The sequence below is a fragment of the Panthera tigris genome, chromosome D1 (assembly GCF_018350195.1).
Source record: "Panthera tigris isolate Pti1 chromosome D1, P.tigris_Pti1_mat1.1, whole genome shotgun sequence".
NCBI classification, from domain to species: domain Eukaryota; kingdom Metazoa; phylum Chordata; class Mammalia; order Carnivora; family Felidae; genus Panthera; species Panthera tigris.
This window is the reverse complement of record NC_056669.1, coordinates 100,391,823-100,417,406: the sequence shown is the minus strand read 5'-3', so window position 1 is coordinate 100,417,406 and position 25,584 is coordinate 100,391,823. Positions and strand designations below refer to the sequence as shown.

General features: G+C 36.6%; 2 protein-coding genes across 3 annotated transcripts; both read right to left on the bottom strand.

The window, feature by feature from the left end:
- Nucleotides 1-7,651: 7,651 nt before the first annotated feature.
- LOC102966667 (olfactory receptor 1052-like) lies at nt 7,652-24,472 on the bottom strand. Of its 2 annotated transcripts, XM_042959048.1 has the most exons (3): nt 24,286-24,472; nt 9,556-9,608; nt 7,652-8,717 (listed from the first exon to the last, which is right to left on the bottom strand). In XM_042959048.1, exon 3 carries the CDS (start codon nt 8,588-8,590, stop codon nt 7,652-7,654), a length of 939 nt encoding a protein of 312 aa, XP_042814982.1. In that variant the 5' UTR covers nt 8,591-8,717; nt 9,556-9,608; nt 24,286-24,472. The 2 variants fall into 2 exon arrangements, with proteins under 2 accessions (XP_042814982.1, XP_007088839.2); XM_007088777.2 differs by lacking the exon at nt 9,556-9,608.
- Nucleotides 17,703-18,641, bottom strand: LOC102952557 (olfactory receptor 5AS1). Its single transcript, XM_007088807.1, has one exon. It carries the CDS (start codon nt 18,639-18,641, stop codon nt 17,703-17,705), a length of 939 nt encoding a protein of 312 aa, XP_007088869.1.
- Nucleotides 24,473-25,584: the final 1,112 nt, after the last annotated feature.

The window sequence follows — 25,584 nt, the reverse complement described above, 5'->3', positions numbered from 1 at the left end:
TTTGCTAGTAATACACAGAAAACAGTTGAGTTTTGCATATTGATTTTGTAAGACTTGGTAAGACGTTTTACATACATAATAATTTCATCCAAGAATAATGAAAATTGTACTTATTCTTTTCTAATTTGCCTGCCTTTAGCATTTTCTTTATATTGTTCATTTATTTTGTGTTATTCTATTTTGTTGTTTTCATTTTTTTAATGTTTGTTTATTTCTGAGAGACAGAATGCAAGCGGGGGAGGGGTAGAGAGAGGGAGACACAGAGTCCAAAGCAGGCTCCAGGCTCTGAGCTGTCAGCACAGAGCCCAAGGGGCTTGAACACAAGAACTTTGAGATCATGACCTGAGCCAAAGTCAGAGGCTCAACCCACTGAGCCACTCAGGTGCTCCTATAATGTTCTATTTTTTTATTGTTCTTTCATTTAGTATTGTTCCTTTAATTTGTATTGTTTATTCCTTCCTTACTTATTTTTTGCCTCATTTTTGAATTGTTCTACCTTTTACTTAAATGTAAAGCCCATCTATTCCTGCAGCTTATTTTTGTGTATTTTTTGTGAATTGTATGTTATATAATGGGAATCTCCAGTAAAATATTCAATAGAATTTTTTTTTACCAAAAGCAGTTTGTCCAATACTATGTCAGGTTTTTATTTATTTATTTATTTAGTATTTATTTATTTATTTATTTAGTATTTATTTATTTATTTAGTATTTGTTTATTTATTTATTTATTGTTTTGCTTTTCAACCTCTTTCTCCTCTCTTCCTCTCTGGAAACTTCACTATGTGTCTATTGTTATACTGAATCGTATCACACAAATCTCTGCTGTGTTTATTTTCCCTCATTCTTTTCATGTTCGATCTTCAGATGGGATGCTTTCCATTGATTTATCTCTAAGTTCACCGATTCTTTCTTTCATCATCTCATGCTTGTTTTTAGATCTTTTTAATAGATTTGTCTTTTCAGTTATTACATTTTTTAACTACAGAATTCTCATTTGGTATTTTCTTTAATCCTTTTCTTTTTATTGAGATTCTCTATTTGATGAATACTTATTGTTAACACTTTCTTTTAATTCTTTATATATATTTTCTTTAATTATTTGAACATATTATTTATATAATACCTTGAAGTCTTTTTCTGCTCAAGCTAACATCTGGGCCATGCAGTTCCTTCTGACTTTTGTTTTTCCTGAGTTCAATGCATCACACTTTTCTGTTCCTTTATAGGTCTTGTAAATTTGTGTTAAAAACTACACTTTATAGGGGCACCCGGGTGACTCGATTGAGCATCTAACTCTTGATTTCGGCTCAGGTCATGATCCCAGGGTCATGGGATCAAGCCCCACATTGGGTTCTGTGCTTAGCATGGGACCTGCCTAAGATTCTCTTTCTCTCCCTCTGCCCCTCTCCCTTGCTGATGCTCTCTCTCTCTCCCTCTCTAAAAACTAAAACAATAAAAAATCTTCTCTTTATTTGTACAGTGTAGATGCTCTGCATTTTGTGTGTGCAACTTTATTAAGTACTGGCAACTTTCAAAATTGTTGTTCTCAGTAATATCTCCATCGGTGCTTTATAAGAATAATAGCACCTCCATTTCTTCACCTTTTTTATTATTTTTTATTTTTTTATTTTAATTTTTTTAATGTTTATTTTTGAGAGAGAGACAGAGTGTGAGTGGGGGAGGAGCAGAGAGAGAGGGAGACACAGAATCCGAAGCAGGCTCCAGGCTCTGAGCTGTCGGCACAGAGCCCAATGTGGGGCTCAAACTCACGAACCGTGAGATCATGACCCAAGCTGAAGTCGGATGCTTACCGGCTGAGCCACCCAGGCACCCCCACCAACATTTTTATTTGCCTCTCCCCACTCACTATTTGTTTTAAAGATTTTATTTCTTTTAAGCAATCTTAAAGATTTTATTTCTTTGAGCAATAAAGATTTTATTTCTTTTAAGCGGTTGCTTTTGTTTCTTTTAAGCGACATGGGGCTCGAACTCACAACCACAAGTTAAGGAGTCACTGGCTCCAACAATTAAGCTAAAACACGTACCCCTAATATTAAATACTATTTTTATTGTCATACATTTTTGTGATTAATTTTCTTTCCCCAAATTACTAATAAAGTTGAACAACTTTCTTTCATTTTTACTGCAAGTGGGGAGATTTTCGATATTTATGGTGTGACGTACCTTGCTCCCTGCCCCCGTCTTTTATTTTTTTTCTATTACATTGACTACTAGGTTTCATTGGATTTCTTTATATATTTTGATTATAATTTCATATTTATGTAGGAAAAATATATTCGTTGACTCTGTGGTTTTACTCTATACTTTTCTTTAAAAAAATCAATATAGTTCAATTTGCTATTTTTCTCCTTAATGGTCAGAACTTTTTATGTCATATTTAAGAAATATGATGCCTATTAAGTGTTTAAGGTGTCTCGATACAGGTTTTTTATTGGTATAACTTTTGCATTCACTATGTGTGATTGATTGCCCTCCATTTTAAATCATGCAATTTGAAATATTAAATATACTGCACTCTGTTCCCTTTTTCACTTTTCTTATAATGATAGAGCCTTAGAAGGTTTAAACCCCTTTGATACACACTGAATTTTTCATTATCTTTTCCATGCATTTTTATTCTATTTACTTTAAACCTCCTAATAAAATATTATTGTTGTACAGTCAAAATTCAATCACTATTTATAATTACCCACAAATCTCAAACTTACCCTTCCCTTTGCTTTCCATATTTTATTCACTGAAATTCCATTTTTGTCTTTTCCTCTGAGCATTTAAAAATTATATACACCCTCATACACATAGACACACATTATAAAGTGCCCTGATATTAAGTATACAGCTTATTTAAATTTTGTGTCTATGGCCATGAGCATAACCACCTTATAAATCATAGTGATACAGGTATTTCTAGCACTACAGAATGCTCCCTGGTAGTTGTATTACTATAAATTAATTTGTTAAACCTTACACAAATGGAATCTTGCATATGGACTTTTTGTGTCTGCTTTCCTTTATTGATCATAACGTTTGTGACCTTCATTGACATTGTGTTTTGGTAGCTGTTTCAAAAAAGCACTATGTATCCCTTCATCTTGTGAATATATCAAAACTTATTAACTTATTCTCTCAAAATGGTCTGTTTTATTGTTCTAGTTATAAACAATAAGAATAAAATGGTGAGAGCATTTTTGTTCCTCTATGCTTGTGAACACACACATTCATATCTAAGTGGAAATCCTGGGACATAGTTAGCTATATATTCAGCTTACCATCAGACAGTTCTCCAAAATGCCTGTACCATTTTCACATATCTGTTGGAAATGTGTGAGCAATGATGTTAAACATTTTTACCTACGCTTGTTGGCATTTTGGATGTCTTTCATACAAAGTTTGTTTTCTATTTTTTTCCATATTTAGTTGTCTTACATGTCTTTTATTGATTGGTGATTCTTTTTAATATATTCTGGATGAATCTTTTGTCAGTACACATTCTGTGAATATTTTTCCATATTGTATGGCTTGCCTTTTCAGTGTCATAATGGTGTATTTCTAGAGACAAAAGTCCTCATTTACAACAAAGACCTCACTAGGTGTTGTAAGTGATGAATCACTCAATTCTATACCCAGAACTAATATTACACTCTATGTTAACTAACTTGAATTTAAATAAAGTTTTGGAGAAAGAAAAAAATAAAACAAAGACCTGTACTTCCATTGTCCATTTTATTTTACTACTTGTGTATCCTTATTAAGAAATGTTTGCCCCCCCTCCAAAAAAAAAAAAAAAAGAAAAAGAAAACCAACGTTTGCCCATTTTGATGTAATAAAGATACAGACTTATGTTTATTTCTAGAGGCTTCAGTGTTTTGTTTTCATCTCTCACACATTTACTTCTATGATCCATCTTAAGTCAATCTTCACGTATGATATGAGTTAAAATTAAGGTTTGTAACTCTTTTGTAGCCCTGCTTATATTTTGTGTTTTCCTGCTCTTTCTTACTCTTTTTTTAAAAATACTTTCAGGCTTGGGCCGCTTGGTGGCTCAGCCGGTTGAGCGTCTGACTTCAGCTCAGATCATGATCAGAGCAGATCTGACTTCAGCTCAGATCATGATCAGCTTCAGATCTGAGCGTCTGACTTCAGCTCAGATCATGATCAGCTCAGATCCATGATCCCCCGGTAGGGCTCTGTGCTGACAGCTCAGAGCCTGGAACCTGCTTCGGATTCTGTGTCTCCCTCTGTCTTGGCCCCTCCCCTGCTCGCGCTCTTTTCAAAATGAATAAATGTTAATTTTTTTAAATACTTTCAGGCTGTTTGCATGTGAATGAAAGTTTCATAGAAAGGGAGGATAACATTACTTTCCACCAGGGAGGGCTTCACTCTTTCTAAAAAGGCAGAAAGAATGAGAGGCTGACTAAGTTAATTCAATTATTATTTGGGCTAGTTCTGGACCGGGTTGAAGTTAGAACTCATTTTTCTTCTGGTTTGTCCCTGTTGCAGGGTTCAGGTGGGCCTCTCTCTTTCTAGTCCTTAAATACTGCAGAAAATTCAGTTTTGACTCTTTGGCAGGGTAAAGTTAGCCCCCTGCCCTATAAAGGCATACCTTGGAGATATTGTGGATTCAGTTCCAGAATGCTGAAATAGAGTGAGTCAAGGAAAATATTTACTTGACTCTTTGGCTATTTGGTCACATAATAGACATTATGCGATAGTCTATTAAGTGTGCAATAACACTGTATCAAAAAAAGAACGCAATGTGGTACTTTAAAAACATTTTATTGCTATGAAATATTAACTATCATCTGAGCTAAGCGTCCGACTTCAGCTCAGGTCACGATCTCGCGGTCCGTGAGTTCGAGCCCTGCGTCGGGCTCTGGGCTGATGGCTCCGAGCCTGGAGCCTGCTTCCGATTCTGTGTCTCCCTCTCTCTCTGCCCCTCCCCCATTCATGCTCTGTCTCTCTCTGTCTCAAAAATAAATAAACGTTAAAAAAAATACGCAATGAAAATTTTGGAATATTGCCAAGAATTACCAAAATGTGATACAGAGTTACAAAGTGAGAAAATTCTGGTGGAAAAGTGGCACCAATAATCTTGCTTGATGCAGGGTTGCCGAGAACCTTCAATTTGTTAAAAAAAAAAAAAAACAAAAACCCGCAGTAGCTGTGAGGTTAACGTGAAGCACAATCAAGTGAGGTGGGCCTGTACATCTTCAAATGGGAGCCAGTGCCTTGAGGGGGCTGCCAGCCCTGTGTTCGACGCAGACCTCTATGTCGGGTGGGAACTTATCAGCCAAGCGCCTAAACACTGAGAAAGATGTCACTGTCTTTCCAGCTACATCCGAATCTGCAAAGTCTGAACCTTCTCGTGCTCCAAAAAGAAAACTCTAGCCATTTGTGCCTGGCTTACAGCAAGATCAAAATCTGGCCAATGCTTTGGGGAAGAAACCCGTATTACATTTGGTGCTAGCAGGATTTCCTGTCTTCTAAGCACAGCAGGAAAGTGGGAGATTTTACTCCACCCTGCGGTCCAGAACCAATTGCTTAAGTTCTCCGCCCCCCATACCATCCAATTTCCTGTGAGGCCAAAAACAGCTGTGTGTTTAAACTCCCAGGTAATCCAGTCATCTCCACAGGCCACATACCTGCCTAAAGGGCCACTGTTCTCTCTTCCCCAAAAGCAGCCACAGAGCACAGGAGTCCCTCCTTTAGGTAGACTACAATCTTTAATATTTACTTTGTTTGGGACAACACCAAATGTTCCTCTGTTTTCCTGTTCCTCCTTGTTCCTGTTCCTCCTCTGTTTTCCATTAATTCTCCATTTAGATATGTCTATCCATCTATTTGTCTCTCTAATCTATCATCTATCTGTCATCTGTCAATCATTTATCTACCCCTTTTCATCTATCATCTATCTATCATCTATCTATCTATCTATCTATCTATCATCTATCCACCTGATCTACTATATGTCCATCCTTTCATTTATTTGTTTACCTGGCCTTCAGGCCTGCTCAGACCCAGAATATGGCTAATGTCCTGAGAGGATATACAACCATGTGTGGTAAAACCTGCAAATATATGCCCAAACCTCTCCCGAGTCCTCTGAACCCTCCGTAGACCCTCCAGGCAAACCATGTGTGCATCACCAAGTGTGCCCTGAATCAGTGAGATTAAGTCAGCTCACATCTTCAAACTTACATCTCTCTGAAACCTAAGCCACTCCAACTCTCTTTTCTTCCATAGAGACTCACTTTATTCCAGAGATGATGTCTTGTCTTATCTTGCTTGTCTTATCATCTTTGCATAGATGCTGTTTCGATCACAAGCTACTCCATCCAGAAGTAAAAGTGCTCCTGTCATGTTATAAGCACTTTCCTCATATTATCCTAACTTAAAAAAAAATTGAGGGGTGCCTAGGTGGCTCAGTCAGTGAAGTGTGCAACTTTGGCTCAGGTCATGATCTCGCAGTTCACGAGTTCTAGCCCCTCATCAGGCTCTGTGCTCAGAGGTCAGAGCCTGGAGCCTGCTTCAGGTTCTGTGTCTCCCTCTCTTTCTCTTCCCCTCCCCTCTTTGTGCTCTGTCTCTCTCTGTCTCTCCAAAATAAATAAACATTAAAATTTCATTTTAATTTTATAAAAAAAAATTGAAACATTTCAAATTTGCAGAACAGACTCAAGAATAAGACAGATTTTCAAGAATATTTAGATGATCTCTCCTGTGTTCTTTACCTGTAGATCCTAACTGCAATTGCTACATTTGTTTTATTACTTTCTCAATTTCTACTTACTGTATGTACGTAAGTATGAGTGTATATACATATATTTATATTTATAATAGTAATGACATAATATTATTTTATATTATCCAGTACATAGTCATGCTCTCCAAATGTTTGTGATCCAATATTAGGTAATGCATTCATCTTCACACAACACTTTGGAGACTCTTTTATTATATTCCTCTATTACCCATTCCTCTAACACCTTTTGCTCCGTGTCCTGAATCTATTTGTGTTTGGATCTCACAGCATACTTGGTACAAGTAAAGCGATTCAACAGAAGTGTGTTGAATGAATAAACTATAACTAATGAATGTCATTTCTTCTATAACCACTCTTCTAAGATATCACTAAAATATGTAACTTAAATACAGAAGTGGAGATCTATGTCCTTACTTCAAAGGCAGCATTTTTAGAACAACAACAACCAAAAAGATCTGATTCCAAGATAATCAAGCCAAGGGACTATTTCATTCTTCCTCTCAGATAAGAGTGCATTTGTTGGAGTATTGGAATGTTCTTTTCATTTGAACCAATGTCAGATTCTTTTAAATCCATGCTGAGCCCTTTCACAGTTTAGCATCAGAATTTCTCAGGAAAAAAAATGTATTAGCTCTTGAGAGAAAGGAACTGTTAAGTCACAAAACAATGAATGGTCAAATAGAGTGATTTTCCAGTAATTTTCCATTAATTCTCAACACTTAACACTCATGTCAAACTCAACACTTATGTCTTCAATTTCATAAGACTATCTTGATTATAGTTTTGTTGGCATTTGTGTCTGTGATACAATTTTCAGGAAAGGCTATCAATTTAATGTTAGGTCAACAAAGCCACCACCAAGGTTGTGTCAGGTGGGGGTTCTCTTCCACCACATCGACCGTTTTGCTGCCTCTTTTACATCCTTATTGCGTAGGCTATAAATCAGTGGGTTCAGCATGGGGATAACCAATGTATAAAACACAGCAGAGACTTTCTCCTGTCCCAGGGAATACTGAGAACTTGGCTGGATGTAACTAAAGGTTACAGACCCATAGAATAAGGTCACAGCAGTGAGGTGAGAGGCACAAGTGGAGAAGGCTTTGTGCCTCCCCTCAGCTGAGCGGATTCTCTGGATGGCAATGATGATGCACGTATAAGAGACCATGATGATAGTGAAAGTGAACATTGCAATGACCCCAGAGAAAACTAAAAGTAGCATCTCATTGTTATGGGCATCAGAGCAAGAGAGTCTCAGAAGAGGGGGAATGTCACAGAAATAATGATTCACGATGTTAGGACCACAGAAATCTAGCTTGAGCAAACCTATTGTGTGTGTCAACGAATTAATGAGCCCACCCAAGTATGACGCAAGGACCATCTGAATACAAACCTTTTGGGTCATTATGAGTGTGTACGACAAGGGATTAGCTATTGCCACATAGCGGTCATAAGCCATCATAGACAGAAGGATGCCCTCTGTGGTTACATAAACTGCAAAAAAGAAACTCTGTAGAACACAACCAGAAAATGTGCTAGCTTTGTGTTTTGACAGAAAATTGACCAACATCTTTGGAGCAAAGACAGTAGAGTAGCAGATATCACAAAAAGAGAGGTTGCTAAGGAAAAAGTACATTGGAGTATGAAGTTGGGTATTTAACCAGATCAAGATAATCATCCCCCAATTACCTGCCAGAGTGATGGAATAAATAAGGGTGAAAAGGAAAAAGAGAGGGATCTGCAAATTAGGGTTTTCAGTTAAACCTACCAGAAGGAATTCCTTCACCCCTGTCTGGTTCCAACCTGCCATGCACTCAGGTTCATGTAGCTTTTCAGTCGCAGAGCAAGGTGATATCACTCAGATGAAAAAAGATATATGTATATAATTTCCTCCATGATCCAGGATCCATAATAGCATTGGGACATTAATGTCTACCCTATAGTTGGTTGAAAGAAAGAAATTAACTTCAGCAGTGGACTATATAAGTACCGGACAATTCATCTACAGTGTCTTAAATTTTGGGAACTGGAGATTATTTTATTCCCTGCTTCTCAGTTTCCACATCATAAATATTACAAAACAGAAACTCTCTGACAAGAAATTATTAATTGGTAGAACTGACAGTCAAACACGACTATGCTTCATATCAAACCTCTGACTCATTCTAGGACATATACAAGTCCTCTGCTTACATGGGCTACACACTGTTGCACCTTATTAGAGAAATTATTTCTTCGGGCACCGGGATGACTCAGTTGGTTAAGCATCTGACTTTGGCTCCGGTCATGATCTCATGATTCGTGTATTCGAACCATGCATCATGCTCTGTGCTGACAGCTCAGAGCCTAGAGCCTGCTTTGGATTCTCTGTCTCTCTCTCTCTCCTCTCTCTCTCTCTCTCTCTCTCTCTCTCTCTCTCTCTCAAATAAATAAATAAAACTTAAAAAAAAATTTCCTTATCTTTTGGCCAAACTGTTCCTACTTTTTTTTTTTTTAGTTTATGTATCTATTTTGAGAGGTGGGGGGAGGGGCTGAGAGAGAGGGAGAGAGAGAGAATCCCAAAAAGGCTCTGCACCAACACAGAGCCCAATGTGGGGCTCAAACTCATGAATCATGAGATCATGACCTGAGCTGAAGTCGCTGCCTCCTGACTGAGCCAGCCAGGTGCCCCTGTTCCTACTTTTTAATACCCAGTTAACTCATGATTCTGACTTTCATAATAGGCAACCCTTTTCCTTTCCAAATCTCAAACAATGGAACTTTATTTTGCCTCACCTTGTGCCCAGATTCCACACTCGCAAGTTCAATGACCATGTCCTCTGAAAGAGCTGAATTGAGAGAAAGAGATAGAACAATCTTTTCTTCATTTGATATTGTTAAGGCCAATCAAAAACTAGCAGGAAAATTTAATTTGAAAATCCTTCCCTTTTGCATCTTTGTATAATTTCACCTTTACATCTTTGTTTTTTTTTTTATCATCATTAAAACAAACCTCCAAAAACCCAATGTATAGAGACAAGATATGAGTGTGAGGGACCAAAACTATACCTATCAGATATGCCTGCTTTCAAAAATGTAGACTGCCACAGAGTTTCACTTGTTTTTTGACATATTATACTTATTCAATAATATTTATGGTTAAATATTAATAAGTTAATTCATTCATATACACTTTCATGCACTCAATAGGTATTCTTACTTACTACCTTATGCCAAGAAATGTTAAATTTGCTAGAAATGAAGCAGTGAGCAAGAAACATGCCATGCTTTCAAGTAGCTCACATTTTATTAGAGAAATAAATAAACAAGTATTGATATACTATATTCAGTAATAATAAGTGCCATGAAGAAAGGTAAAGAAGAGGGAGTAAAAAGAGATGATAGGTACCCTATTCTGCAGTATATTAGTTCTGTATCATTACTATAAAAATTACCAAAAATCGGTGTCTTAGAACAACAAACATGCATTTTAAAAAAGGCATTAGAGATCTCAAAAAAATTGTGCTCTATGGAATTTGAAGTCTACTAAAGTAGGGATAAGGGGAAGCTTGGAATATGATCTTTATGGTATTGCTAAATCAAAAGCAAAATCTTCATTCTGTAAGTATAATATTATCTCTTATCAACTGAGGTTATAAATTAGATCCTATTGGGGAGCCTGGGTGGCTCAGTCGGTTAAGCGGCTGACTTCGGCTCAGGTCATGATTTCGCGGTCGGTGAGTTCGAGCCCCACATCGGGCTCTGTGCAGACAGCTCAGAGCCTGGACCCTGTTTCGGATTCTGTGTCTCCCTCTCTCTGACCCTCCCCTGTTCATGCTCTGTCTCTCCCTGTCTCAAAAAATAAATAAAACGTTAAAAAAAATTTTTTTTAATTAGATCCTATCTGTATTTTAAATCAGTGGCCCTGAGAAACACAGCGAATCCACGTTCAATTGTATATAAGGCAAAGAAGGAACTATTTGTGGAAATTACCAGTACTTTTTTTTTTCTGTTAATAAAACCAGATCATAAAGTATAAAATCAAATTTTTAACCTGGAGGGGCACCTGGGTGGCTCAGTCGGTTAAGTGTCCAACTTCCCCTCAAGTCATGATCTTGTGGTTCATGGGTTCGAGCCCTGCATTGGGCTCTGTGCTGACAGCTCAGAGCCTGGAGCCTGCTTGGGATTCTGTGTCTCCCTCTCTCTCTGCTCCTCCCCTGCTCATGCTCTGTTTCTCTCTCCTTCAAAAATAAACATTAACAATTAAAAAAAATAACCTGGAAATAAACTCAACCTAAAACAAAAACAAGAACAAAAATTAAAAAAAAAAATTAGAGGTAAAACGTACTTTGTGTAGGTTTCTGAGCAGCAATATTTTTCTCCTGCAAGGCTGTTTAGCATCATGGGAACATGGCATCCTGGAGTATAGCAGAATGAGGAAGGCTTGGTTCCACCATAGCTTAGCCCTTAATTTGCCTTATATTTTGCCTATTTGTAAGAAACTATAAAAAGGAACCAACATGGCAGAGTTTGCATGATTTTCCCTTTTATGTATTTTATGTATTTCCCTAAATGTAGGGAAAGAGGAAAAAAAATGGGTTTCCTGCAAGTTTGAAACTATAGTTTATCTAGTCTACTTTAAAAACAATACACCTTGATTTGAGGACTATTTTATCCAGGCACACTAGATTTCTAGTGGGAAGAAGCATCAGCTGGCTGCAGTGAAAACAGTGTTAAGCTCTGAAAATCAAGTGTCTGTGTGCATGCCCTGGTTTGATCACAGACAGGATGCAGTGACAAACTCAAGGAAAATAGAAAAATAATTCTTAAAATATTATTATTGGAGCCATCTAATAAAATTTTATCTAAAATATTTCCAAAATGTTCCAAATGTTTTCAAGATATTCCAAAATGTTATTATATAGGTATGAAAGAAAGTATTTTCCTTGCGATATAAAAACATTATAATTCTCAGATATTCTATTTTAAGGACTTTGCAAAATATGTGTAAATAGCCTTAAGCTACTGCAGCGACTACGTATTAAATATTGTAAACACACATGTGTACATGAAAACATTAAGTGCAGCAGGATTATATAAACATTGCCCTTTTTTCATAACATGAGAAGAAAACCTTTGAAATCTAAATAACCCACAAGTTAGGACGTTGTTTTCTGTCTATTTGGGAACATTACTGAAATCATAGAGCTGGTAACAGATTCTTTTAGGGTGAGGAGATAGGAAATATTAAAAGTTTTAAATAAAGCTACATTACCACTTCTTAAACACATTCACAACAAAGCAAAGTCCAGAATAAACAGAATATCTGGTAAAGAAGACCAGGTTTTCATGATTCTTCAAAGACTGTTGAGAGCGGAGATTTTTGTAACGTTTGGTGGCTTTTCTTTGGGGGACATGAGACGTAGCTCACGTGTAGATGTGAATCTCAGATGTCCACAAGTTGGATCATTAGCATCCTTCCCAGTCTCTTAAGACTAGAGCTAATCATGCCACGTGGCTGAAGTCTCCTCAATCACCATCCACTAGATGTCTCTGCTTTCACTTTGATAAAATGCACTCCCTTTCGTACATAAAACTCTCAAACATCTTGGGGTCAAGATGAATAAACGATACAGAGAATAAACGCAGTGCAGGAACTGAAGAAAAGTGTTCCAATCACAGGCATGCGACTCAGACAAACGTTCAAGTGTTCTCATGGTGAAAGAGCTCAGACTGACCTTTTTTTTTCCCCCTGTGAAATGGGGACATTCATACATGTTTTGTCTCCCTCATTGGTTCATTATGAAATTGATATAAGGAAACGCATAACATTTTACTCTCCGAACTTTAATAATCATTGACATTAATTTACATTTACACTTTTTATGAGATTTTACACACACACATACACACACACACACACAGAGCATTGATTGAATTGTACACTCTCCTTTTGGTTTATTTACATAAAAATGTATGCTTTTCTCAGAGTGCCTGGGTGACTCAGTCCAGGGAGCATCTGACCCCGGCTCAGGTCATGATCTCACGGTTTGTTATTTTGAGCCCCACATCGGACCATGTGCTGACAGTTCAGAGCCTGGAGCCTGCTTCGGATTCACTGTCTTCCTCTCTTTCCGCTCCTCCCCCGCTCACGCTCCGTCTCTCTCAAAATCATATAAAATAACATTAAAAAAATATAAAAAATTAAAATGTATGCTTTTCTTTTCAGCAATAATTCAATAGGAATCTTAGAGCTGTGGATTGTGCCTTGTAATTCTTTTTTTAGCTTCCATTCTACTGAAGTGGTAGGAGACACATGAGACACTGTGGGGATTTTGCATATGTTTCACATAGTTTTATTAGCTTTTTGCATAATTTCATATTCGTCTCTCTTCAATCATACAAATAATATATTCACTATTTATACATTTGGGAGAGGGTGGTGGATGTTTTTATTAAAGCATATTGCTAATTAGAATGCCTTAGCTATTTGAACGTAAAAGCAAATTAGTTACAACATATGCAGATAAATAAAATAATAAAGTCATGTCAGCCCAAATATTGTGCAAAAATCAAATTCATATCACAAAATTATATGCACTTGTGAAGATTCCAATAAAACAAAATTAGAGTGTCTTTAGATACAAAATGGAAGATATTACCATGTAATCACAGGAAAAAAATGTTCAAAATCCAACAAAACAGTCAATGGAGGAATAAAGTTAGCTACATAATGAAGCAGAAAAAATTAGGAAGGTTGGAAATTAGAAGCAGGAAAAAAACCCCAATATTATTAAATGTAGCCAAATTAATGGCACATACTATAAAACCAGCTTTTTCATAATTTGTAAAGACATTGTTTTAATAACTCTAACAAAGGATCAGTGTCAATGGCCAGAAGATAATATTAAATACTGGCCAAAAATGCCATGGCTGATGCACAACTTGAGTTTTCTGCAATGCAATCTCTAACTTTCTTGAGATGGGTTAGCTGCTTCATAAATGGGGAATATTTTGAAACCCAGGAAGATTAGATTTAATACAGAAACAATAAACTTAAGCTCATAAAACACAACGTTTTAGAAAATTTAGATCCTAAGATTTATCATATTCATGAAACCAATTTCAAATACGTAATTCAGAAACTGACTTAAGACTGGGTGTTTTGTGAACAGTTGAAGGGAATGTTAGTATGATTTTAAACAGTATTAAAGTAATAAGATAATTTGGAATTCACTATATTTATATATTCATATATTAAAATAAAAAGCATTTATATTCTTGTGTTGATTCAATTTATTGACCTAATAAGCCTAAGAAGATAAAAAGAAATCTATAAATTCAATGGAAAATATATAGTTTAATTAAATAAGACTATATATTGTGGCAGTTTTTAAGAGCACTTAGGAATGTAATGGTGAAAATTCACTAGTTATATAATTAGACTACCCTGTTTTTGTTATACGAATCAAAATATAAGGAAAAAAGTTTTATTTTTATGTTTATTACAGAAAAGCATTGCTTGTTAAGTAAACTAAGATAACAAATTAGCAGTGTATAGTCATTACTGTGTGGAAAAGCGGTTCTTGAAGGTAACAAATAATTCGTCTGTCAACAAATAGATGGGGAATTATGTGTACAATATTCCAAAACAAAATCACTCTTCGCATTACTTAATTTCCAGCATTTTAGATCAATGATATTTGGAGTCTGATATAATGGTAACTTATCAGTATATTAATTGCTGACTACACGCTGAAAATTTCATTACATTCAGATACCCATATATTATTCATGAAATTCTGGTGACATTGGATTAAAAAAAGTCTCTTTCCATACACACTCATGATCTAGTATTAAAGGAGGAAAAAAGGAAGGAAGGAAGGAAGGAAGGAAGAGAGAGAGAGGAGAGGGGGGTAGAAAATATCCATATGACTTTGAATATAAATTGTAAGACAATACATAACCTAGACAAACATTAGAATTTCCATCATTATTTTAAAAGCTTTTGTAATTTCACTTTTCATCAATGCAAAGTTCAATCATGTAAAGAATGATTTGTTATTTAGATAAGGATTAGACATTGAAAAATTTAATAATAATAAAATTGTTACTATGAATAATATATATATACATTATACATGTTATTTATAATATATTATATGTATATGTATGTATATACAATGGAATATTACTTGGTCATAAAAAAGAATGAAGTCTTACCATTGGCAAAGACATGGCTGCAGCTAGAAAGCATTATGCTGAGTGAAATAAGTTAATCAGAGAAAGATAAATATCATATGACTTTACTCACATGTGGAGTTTAAAAAACAAAGCAAAAAGAATAAAGAGAAGAAAGAGCAGGAGGCAAACCAAGAAACAGACCCTGCACTATAGAGAACAAAGTGATGGTTACCAGAGGGGCAGTGGGCAAGGGATGGGTTAAACAAGTGATACATGTTAAGGAATGTACTTTCTGTGATGAACACCACTGTTCTATGGAAGTATCAAATCTCCATATTGTACACTTGACATTGGTATCCCACTGTACGTTAGCCAACTAGAATTTAAACAAAACCTTAAGAAAATTAAAACAATGCCAACAACAAAAAAAGCCAAATATATTTTGGTTTACTTATTTTAAAAATAACTTGTTTTGGAAAATGGAAAAATGAGTCTTAGATTCAATAGGTCCATACAAGGAAGCTGATATTTTTCTTTTCATGCAACCTTATGTCCATCACACAATGGATGGATAACGAAGAGGAAGCAGCTCATTCCACAATATTCCCAGCAATGTTTTTTTTAAAACAGAGTATTCTAAAATTAAAAGAATAATTCAAATTAACCTATAAGTTTCAGAAACTAGTAAAAAAAAAACCAATTACAAATGAATGACATTGTGTACTCTAACAAATGCTTCATAGTAGGACACGTGTTTTAACAAGTTGAAGGTCACTGATTTGAATATTGAAATCCAGGTTGTGTTTTTATCTTGTTTTTGTTCTTTTGTTTTCTTTATTTTTATTTTGTTTGTTTGTTTGTTTTTTGCTTCCTGGTAACATCTCAGAACATTTGGACTGTTTCACAGATTTTTTTTTTTAATTTTTTTAATGTTTATTCATTTTTTGAGAGACAGAGAGAGACAGAGTGTGAGCAGGGGAGGGACAGAGACAGAGGGAGACACAGAATCTGAAGAAGTCTCCAGACCTTAGCTGTCAGCACAGAGCCCAATGGGGTGCTCGAACTCACGAACCGTGAGATCAAGACCTGAGCTAAAGTTGGATGCTTAACCGATTGAGCCACCCAGGCACCCTGAACTTCACAGATATTTTTTAATGCTTAATTTCTTCTGGAAATTAAACCTTTACTGTTTCTTAACATCAAATAATAATATAATGGTAGAAAAATAATAAACATTAATATTCCATTAGATTGTAACAAGAAGTGCAAGTTTTACATGTTTTCTAGGAGATTGATACATATTTGAACATCTAGTTCTCAAATCATACATACATTAGTAGCTTTACATATATTGTTTCATTTAATCCCCAAAACAACCCATTTCAATGGGCAATATCTTATTGTTGTCTTATCTCCATTTATAGGGTTGCATCCACTATAAACTAATCCAGTCACTCATATTTCCACATTTACTAGAAAATGAACAATATCATATTTTCACATGTATACAATGTATTCCTTCAACTTTGTCAAGATAAAACAAAGAGGAAATGGGAACCGAAGGATGAGAACAACTACGGATAGTTCAATCGCCAGAAGTGATTGCAGAGAAAGTAGTGTTTATACTGCAATCGATTTGCGTTGTCAATATACATAATAAAATAACTAGAGCAATTGTTCACCCCTTTGAAGATGGGGACTCAAAGATTCACTCAGGAACAGATGGGCAAATAATTAGTAATGTATACAGTTTATAATCTTGATGATCTTCACAAATTTGTTTGGTTTTCACATGTACCCACTGTGAATGGAACAGTAGAGGATCTCTTACACTAATCAGTGCATCCAGAGAAATCAATGTGTTATAACCTCACACTGTACTAATATTAAAGAGACCCTTGCTATGTGACTTCTATCTAACTTCCTAAGAACCAGCGAAACCACCATTGTTTATCATGAGTGATATCAATTTCCCTGATGATAAGTGTTCTGAAAGTGCAAAATCTAGACTCATTTTCCCAGACACAGGAAGCTACATTTACTCACTTCACCATCCATCCACCCATCCATCTATCCATTTATTCCATCCATTCATCCACTAAACATACATGTGATGAGAATATGCCATATGTCCTGTACTATATAGGAATTGGAACAATAACCAAGATACATATCCCCTGCTGCCAAGGAGTTTCTACTTATGGATGGGTTGATAGACAAGTCAACATAGACCTTGAGTATAACATGATAAAAAATATAATGAATCAATATACAAAGTATTTTGTGAACACTAATTGGAAAAGAGATATTATTGCTTATTTTATCTCAAGCATATTTCATAGAGTAGAATAATTTTGGAGAGAAGATTTTTAGAAGAAGACAAAAGCATTTTAAAGTATGGAGAATGAATAGTTATCTTTATTTCTGAGAAATGATAATAAATTTCAAATAGTTGACATACAAGGTGCTCATGGCATGATGATATTGGAAGTGCAGACTATACCTTGAATATTCCTTTTTAAAAATTTTTAAATGTTTATTTTTGAGAGAGAGACAGAAGGTGAGCGGGGGAGAGGCAGAGAGAGGGAGAGACAGAATCTGAAGCAGGTACCAGGCTCTGAGTTGCCAGCACAGAACCTGACACGGGGCTCGAACCCATGAACTGTGGGATCATGACCTGAGCCAAAGTCCAGCACTTAAACAACTGAGCCACCCAGGCGCCCCTACCTTGAATATTCTTAAATGATTTTAATTCTTATTCATTTGAAAGTCCAGTTTCTTTCTAATAGCTTTTTGAGGGCATTTTTTACATCCCTGTTTCTGAAACTGTATATTATTGGGTTAAACATGGGAAAGACCACAGTATAAAACACTGCAACTACCTTGTCAGTGTCCAGGGAATAGTCAGTGGTGGGACGTAAGTACATAAACAGGAGTGTTCCGTAGAACAAGGAGACAGCTATGAAATGGGAAGTACAAGTGGAGAACGTTTTGCTCCTGCCCCCTGAGGACTTAATGCTCAAAACAGTGATGAGGATACAGAAGTAAGAGATAAATATGACCACAAAAGTGCTGGTCTGGATGAAACCACATAAGGCAAAGAGCAGAAGCTCATTGATATGGATGTCCGTGCATGATAAAGCCAGAAGAGGTGGGATATCACAGAAGAAATGATTGACAATATTAGAGCCACAAAATGACAGCCTGAATGTGAGGCAGACATGTACCACGGAAGTCATACTCCCGCTGAAGTACGCCAACACAACGAAGCAGATACAGACTCTCCTCGACATAAGGGTAGAATAGAGCAATGGGTTACAGATGGCTGCATAGCGGTCATAGGCCATTGCTGCCAGAATGAGGCACTCAGCATCAGCAAAGCAACCAAAGAAAAACATTTGTAGTGCACAGCCATAGGGAGAGATGCTTTTCCTGGATGCTAAAAAATTCACCAGCATTTTAGGAGCAATCGCGGTAGAATAGCAGATGTCTAAGAAAGACAGGTTGCTGAGAAAATAATACATGGGGGTTTGAAGGCCTGGATTGATATGAACTAAGATTATTAAACCCAGATTTCCCACCACAGTTAGCGTATAGACTATAAGAAATACCAAGAAGAGTGTGACCCTGAGAGGCAAATAATCTGTGAATCCAACAAGAAGAAACTCAGTTGGCATGGTATAATTACTCTCCAACATCCTGGTTTTCTTGTTTTCCTTGTCCAAAAGAGATGGGATCAGAACACACGTGTTGACTTGAGTGATGTATGAAGCAAGAACATCTTCACTCTCTCTTCTAAGGAAGCAAATAGAAGGATAATAAAATCATAGTTATGATGGCCTTTTCTGTGACATTTGCTTTTTTTTTTTCTTTTCTGTCACTTTCTTTAAAAAAGGTAATTAAAAATCTTTGTTGACACTAGAAGATGTTATTCAGAGGTGGTGTTTTGGGAGGCATGAAGAATGTATTTGTTCCTTCCAAGCAGAAATGGGATGAATGTGGCTTGGTTGATTAAGACCAGTAGAATTGTGAAAGTTGGCAAAATCCTCGAAGCAAAGCTTTATTTTTCCATCCTGAAATCCCATTCTGCCATGTAAAGGAAAGTTGAGAAAAACTCTAGGAAGAAAGTTACCACTTTCTGTAGATAATTCTACAGAAAAATAACTGTGATCTTGGGAAGTAGTTGAACTTAACAGTTAAGGCATAGTAGTTATTGTAAGAGATGAAAGGATTCAAATCCTAGCTTTCCTGCTTACTGGTTGCGTGAGAATGATTAAATTATTTAACCACTCTGTGATGATTAGAGGAATAAATGAGTGGATATTTGTAAATATTGTCTATGTTACTGGCATCTCATAAACACTAATATGAGAATTTATTAAATGAAATTCGTTAAAGCAAATAAATGGACATCTTGTTTCTTTTTAATTGCTTACTCAATACTCAGTTTTTAAAGCCTATTTATTTGTTTTGAGAGAGAGAGATAGAGACAAGGAGAGAGAGAGAGTGACAGCATGAGACAGGAAGGGGCAGAGAGAAAGGGAGAGAGAATCCCAAGTAACCTCCATGCTGACAGCATGGTAACCTCATGTGGGGCTTGATCTCATGAAGTGTGAGATCATGACCTGAGCTAAAACCAAGAGTCAGCCACGTAACCAACTGAGATACCCAGGAACCCCTTTTAAAAGTTTATTTGTTTATTTTGAGAGAGAAAGAGCACATGTGTGAGCAGGGGAAGGACAATTTTTTTAATGAAATACTCAGGTGTCTCAAAATTCATCTTATTTTTGACAACATGGATACACAATCTGTGCTTTCTTATAAAGAAAAGTGTGTGTGTGTGTGTGTTCTATGTAAATATATTGTTTCACAGTAGTAAATCTTATACGCGTGTCCTATAAGTATTGCTTTTCTCTCCTAGGGTTTATGTTTCTTTCTTACCTCTGAGATAAGACAATGTCTGATGTGAGATCCCGGAAACAGGAAGTGTCTTGAGGAAAAACTGTATCTCTGCACTCATTAATGAACTTCTAAGCTAGCTATATGAGAAAATATATGCTATATAACCAGAGGGAAATTAATCAAGGAAAAAAAACAGAATGTGTGTAAATACAAAATAAATCATAGTGTGATGGAATATATTCAGCAGGAAGTTAAAGATTAGTAATGTTAGAGGAACACTGTAGTGAGTAGTAAGGCAATTAAATATTGGAGGTCTATTCTCTCTGCCATGCTTGGTAACCTCAGAGTGTCGCCTCGCCCAACAAAATCATCTGCAATCTTCCAGATACACTTAGAAGAGTGGTCCGTCCTCTTTGAGAACCAGATTGTAGAAAGGAAGAACTTGACTAAGAAAACATGTAAGGTGAATGTCAGAAACTATGGGGAAACAATCCAAACTCTTAAAATAAAAGAGAAAAAAGTTTACATGGCTATGCTGTGCAACTGTCATTTCTAAGCTTTATGTAATATTCACATCCTAACTTAAATCTGTCTTTTCTTTTTTCTCTAAAGTAGTGGTTTAAAAACTCAATTCAGTGGGGCACCTGGGTGACTCAGTTGGTTAAGTGTCCAACTTCAGTTCAAGTCATGATCTCACAGCTCATGAATTCGAGCCCAGTGTTGGGCTCTGTGCTGACCGCTCAGAGCCTGGAGCCTGCTTCGGACTCTGTGTCTCCCTCTCCCTCTGCCCTTCCCCCACTCCCACTCTCTCTCTCTCAAAAATAAATAAACATTAAACATTTTTAAATAAATAAATAAACTCAGTGATTAAAGTGGCTAGAGAATCTATAATTAATTATTTGCTGTAACTACATTCTACATTGAACTTTAAATAAGGCGTTCGCACAGATTCAGTGGTTAAAGAATCAATCCAATAATCATGGGGTGCCCGAGTAATTCAATCAGTTAAGCCTCCAACTCTTGATTTTGGCTCAGGTCATGATCTCATGGTTTGTGAGGCCCAGCCCCTCCCTATCACCAGTGCCCCTATCACCAGGCACTGATAGCCTGGTGCCTACTTGGGATTCTCTCTTTCTCTCCACCCCTCCCCTGCTTGCGCCCTCTCTCTCTCAAAATAAATAATAAAATTTTTAAAAGGAATCAATTCAATAATCATAACAAGGTTTCCTCTAAATAATTTGTGTGAACCTTCCAATTAAAGAATTAGTGTTAAAGAACCCGCTAAATAACAAAAGCGTACCAAATTTAGGAGGTTTTTCATCATTGGTTCCCAAGGGTTGTATCAGACAAGGTATCACTATTAGCATCAGCTTTTTGGCTATACGAGTAACAACACTCTACACTGAGACCTCCAGATCGTCACGTTTGCCTGCTTATCGGGCTTGATTTTGCTATCACTGGTGCAAAAGAGGCTATAGCAAGGACTAGGAAATAGGAAAAAAGAAGTGTCTGTATACCTGAGCTCTAATTCTGGTTCTTCTACTACAAATCATTCCATCTTTACGCCAACCTATCCTTGTTTATGAAATCAGACCCACTTTATTCACTGTATAGAATTGTCCTGTAAGGCAAACAAGACTGCATATTCAAGAGCTTCATGACGGGGTAGGACACTTTGATCTTTGTTTGTAGAATATTAATAGAAATTCTCAAAATCAGGCACGTTCCTTGAAACATGTTTTATTTTCCCATTGGTATCAACAAGCTAATGGCACCGTGCCGTAGTGGTTAAACACGCAAGATTTGGGGTAGCCAAAGTTGACTTTAACCTCAGATGCGGTCTCTAAGGTTTTGTAAGCCATTCAAGGTTTGTATCCCTGAATTGTTTTATTTCATTTATTAACGTAATAATATCCCACAAAGAAGGTTGAAACCAGGATTAACGTGGATAATTTATAGCACCATTTATAGAACTTATTGTATTAGAGATGCACCAAATGGATTCATTATTATCTATTATTACCATTAATGCCATTATGATTATTCAATATCTGACACAAAGTCACAAGTTCCCTAAATTGATATTTATAGGCACAAACACAAAATAGTCACATTGTATGCAAATATACGTATGTGCTCATAGAAAGTGAGATTCGCCTTACTGATGAGGGTGAGCTTACTTAAGCTTTACTCAATTAATTAAATCATTGGATTTTCCCAAATTCCAACCTAGACACAAGTCAGCTTTCGCCTCCTGGCAATAATGAGCAAAATGAATGAAGCGGTACTTTTGGAAAAAGCTCTAGGTAAGGTAAGTGCAGATTAATGCCTCTATCATCCCCTGTCTACTCCCCTGGCCCACATATACACATAAACTAAGAAAATACCACAGATAATCAGTGAGCATAACCTTTTCTCTAAGACAACATTATTTTCGTTACACTGTCCCATTCGCAGCAGTCACCTACCTTAGCACCATCTAGAATTCTGAATTGTAGAATTTATCTTGTATAAGCTGTTGACAACACTTCTCTCCAAATTTTACAAATGGATCTTATGAGGGATGAGTATTTATCTCCCAGTGTGTGACAAGTGGGACATTACCTCAAGATAATCCCCAACCCCAGGAGGACTTGGGATATGCAACCACTTTGTTTCCAGTGGTATGGCTTGAAGGGTTTATTTTATTTTATATTTTTTATTTTATTTTATTTTATTTTATTTTATTTTATTTTAGTATTATTTTTTATTTTATAGAGAAAGAAAACACAAGGGAGAAGGGCAGAGGGAGAGACAGAGAGAGAAACAGAGAGAGAGAGAGAGAGAGAGAGAGAGAGAGAATCTCAAGCAGCCTCCACACTCGGCTCAGAGCCCGACTCGGGGCTCGATCCCAAGACCCTGGGATTATGACCTAAGCCAAATTCAAGAGTCAGATGCTCAACTAACTGAGCCACCCAGGCACCCCTTAAATGGCTTCTTTTAAATGAGAAAGATGAAAACTGGTAATATAATCGACTCTAATATAGCCAGTTAGGAAACAACACGTGTCTCCATCACTGGAAAATGTTTGACTGAATAAAGTAAACATTTTAATAGTACTGAACAACAACAAAAAAATGCTCTCTCCTGTAAATTCTGAGATTTCTATCAGATGCTGAAAGACACTTTAAAGCATTCGGTATTTGAGGGGATTCTAAAGTACAGTCTCAATACTATTGAGAAGAATCCTAGGCACCCGGATTTTTGTTTAGCATTCAATTATCTGAGTGACTATAAGAAAATGTGCCTTGAATGATAAGATGCTGGAGTAAGAGCTTATGACTCAGGCAACCTGGATCTGATTAGGAGTTTTGCCATTTTGTAACTGTGAGCCATTAAGCTACTTATTTAGCCTCGTGGTTATTATTTTTTTTTTAATTTTTTTTAACGTTTATTTATTTTTGAGACAGAGAGAGACAGAGCATGAACGGGGGAGGGGCAGAGAGAGAGGGAGACACAGAATCGGAAGCAGGCTCCAGGCTCTGAGCCATCGGCCCAGAGCCCGAGGCGGGGCTCAAACTCACGGACAGTGAGATTGTGACCTGAGCTGAAGTTGGACGCTCAACTGACTGAGCCACCCAGGCGCCCGGTGGTTATTAATTTTTAAATTATGAATAATAATTGTCCATCTCATCATATTCATGTGAGGATTGGGACAATGCATGTAAAACCTAGCCCCTTGTTCAGCACATTGCATTCATTTAATAACGGTTAGCTTTCTTTAACAATTATAGCAGCATTTACAGCAGTATTTCTTGGTAATTCAAACACAGTTCTAGCTTTTAAGTTATCGGCAATGGTGTAGAGTCTGTACCTTAAGACTCTTAAGGTAGACAGAATGGAAAACAGGTAAATCCAGGATGCTAGACATTACATTGTAAACATCTGGCTTCTTTCTTATGGCTAGTGGGAAAATTAAAATCACTTTTGTTGCAACTAGAGGGTTTCTTATTTAATAAGCAAAAGGTCAGATCTTTAATAACAAAAGATCAGATGCCAAAATCACTTTCTTTCTTTCTTCTTTCTTTCTTTCTTTCTTTCTTTCTTTCTTTCTTTCTTCTTTCTTTCCTATTTCATTGACTAACTCTACACATCCGGCAAAAAGAAATACAAAAATAGTAAAAAATAGCAATCTCTCCATTGTGTTTTCAACATATGTAATTGTGAAGAACATTTCCCTTTCTATAAGGAGTGTGTGTCTGTTATTAAAACACAAAGATCCTTCACTTTAAGGGTACTATCGTGTTTCACAAACATTGATATGGGGAGAAACAGCAGTAGAACAGATATGCCCTTTGAAAGCAGAAAATAGACTGGATAATTCCTTCAGAGTATCGGGAAGGTGAGGACCTTGAGAAACCGGCAGGAACCAAAGGAAATAGACAAGAGCGAGGATCTCACCATGGAAACAGTCTGTTTCACATAGGACAATCGCCGGCCCCTTGCATTTCCAGCTGTTGTGAATAATCTTTCATTTTGCTTTGAATTCTAAGTTAGGACTGGAAATTTTGATTAGCCAGGAGTAGTGCACATATTCGAGCTTTAGTTTCTAGGGAGCTAGAGGATGAAATATTTCTCTCCGTGACCTTAGTTGGGGGGCTGAAAGGGCATTGTGACATTCCTGCCTTCCGATTCAGTCCAAACGCTACTGTGTGCATCAGAGGAAATTTAACTCTCCTTCATACAAACAGTTGAACCAGAGTAGGGAAGAATCATTTTTAGGGGTGTGTCGTCAACTGTGCACAACCCATACCAAGAAGTCCATCCACATATAACTTCCCTGAATCTCCCCTTTGCTACCAATTGTATTCCTTCATGTTCTTGACCAACTGGCCAAACTGAAATAGATCTCTTCTACCAAGCAGTGTGGATAAAAATGTTCTAGAACTTCTAGAAGCTCTACTTAATGGATAAATCATCCAATATTCTTTAGGAATTCCCTAGCCTGGGGTAAAAATACTGTTGCAGTACATTCTTTGAGGTACAATCACTACGGTATGTAGATCTTCCCAAAAAATGGGCTTAGTTTTTGTATTTTTTTGTTTTGTTTTGCTTTTGCTTTCGTTTAAACTCTTCTGTTAATTGGCCATAGAGTCCCTTGGTGCCACACTGTGCTGGGAAAGTAAGTGGGGGTCTCCTGAAAATTACTTAAACCTTCAGGATTTGCTCAGGCCCAGCTTCACATATGCAAATTCCATGAAATAATACTGTTCTTCATAGAGTACCTGACTTTATCAATAAGAGACCTTATAACACCATGTTCATAATAGAAAATTTAGGACTCGTGATAACCTGGTGTCTCATGGTCAGTCATTTCTATCTTAGCCAGAACCCAGTAGGAAGATAATGCTGTTTTTCAAGATGGGGGAAGTACATTTGCTGAAAACAGATTTGATCTATTTAAAATTTCTAAAGGCTTCTGCTATTGCACGTATCATTTGGATACGCCCATGTCAATTTGGGAAATGCTGTAAAAATGACTGAGGTCTGGAACTGCCTGCATTGCAGTTGGAAGAGCCCTTCTTGCTGTGCGTCCTGCACAGAGTTGTCAACCTATAAAAGGAACCACCAAGTGGGTTAAAAGTGGACTCACCCATATAGAAGATATAATCTCCAGAATTGAAAGCTGTTAATCAGTAGGTTGCATTTTTTATGTGGTAGGAAGCACGAGGTTTAGAAAAGTGTGCCTCCACCCAGGAA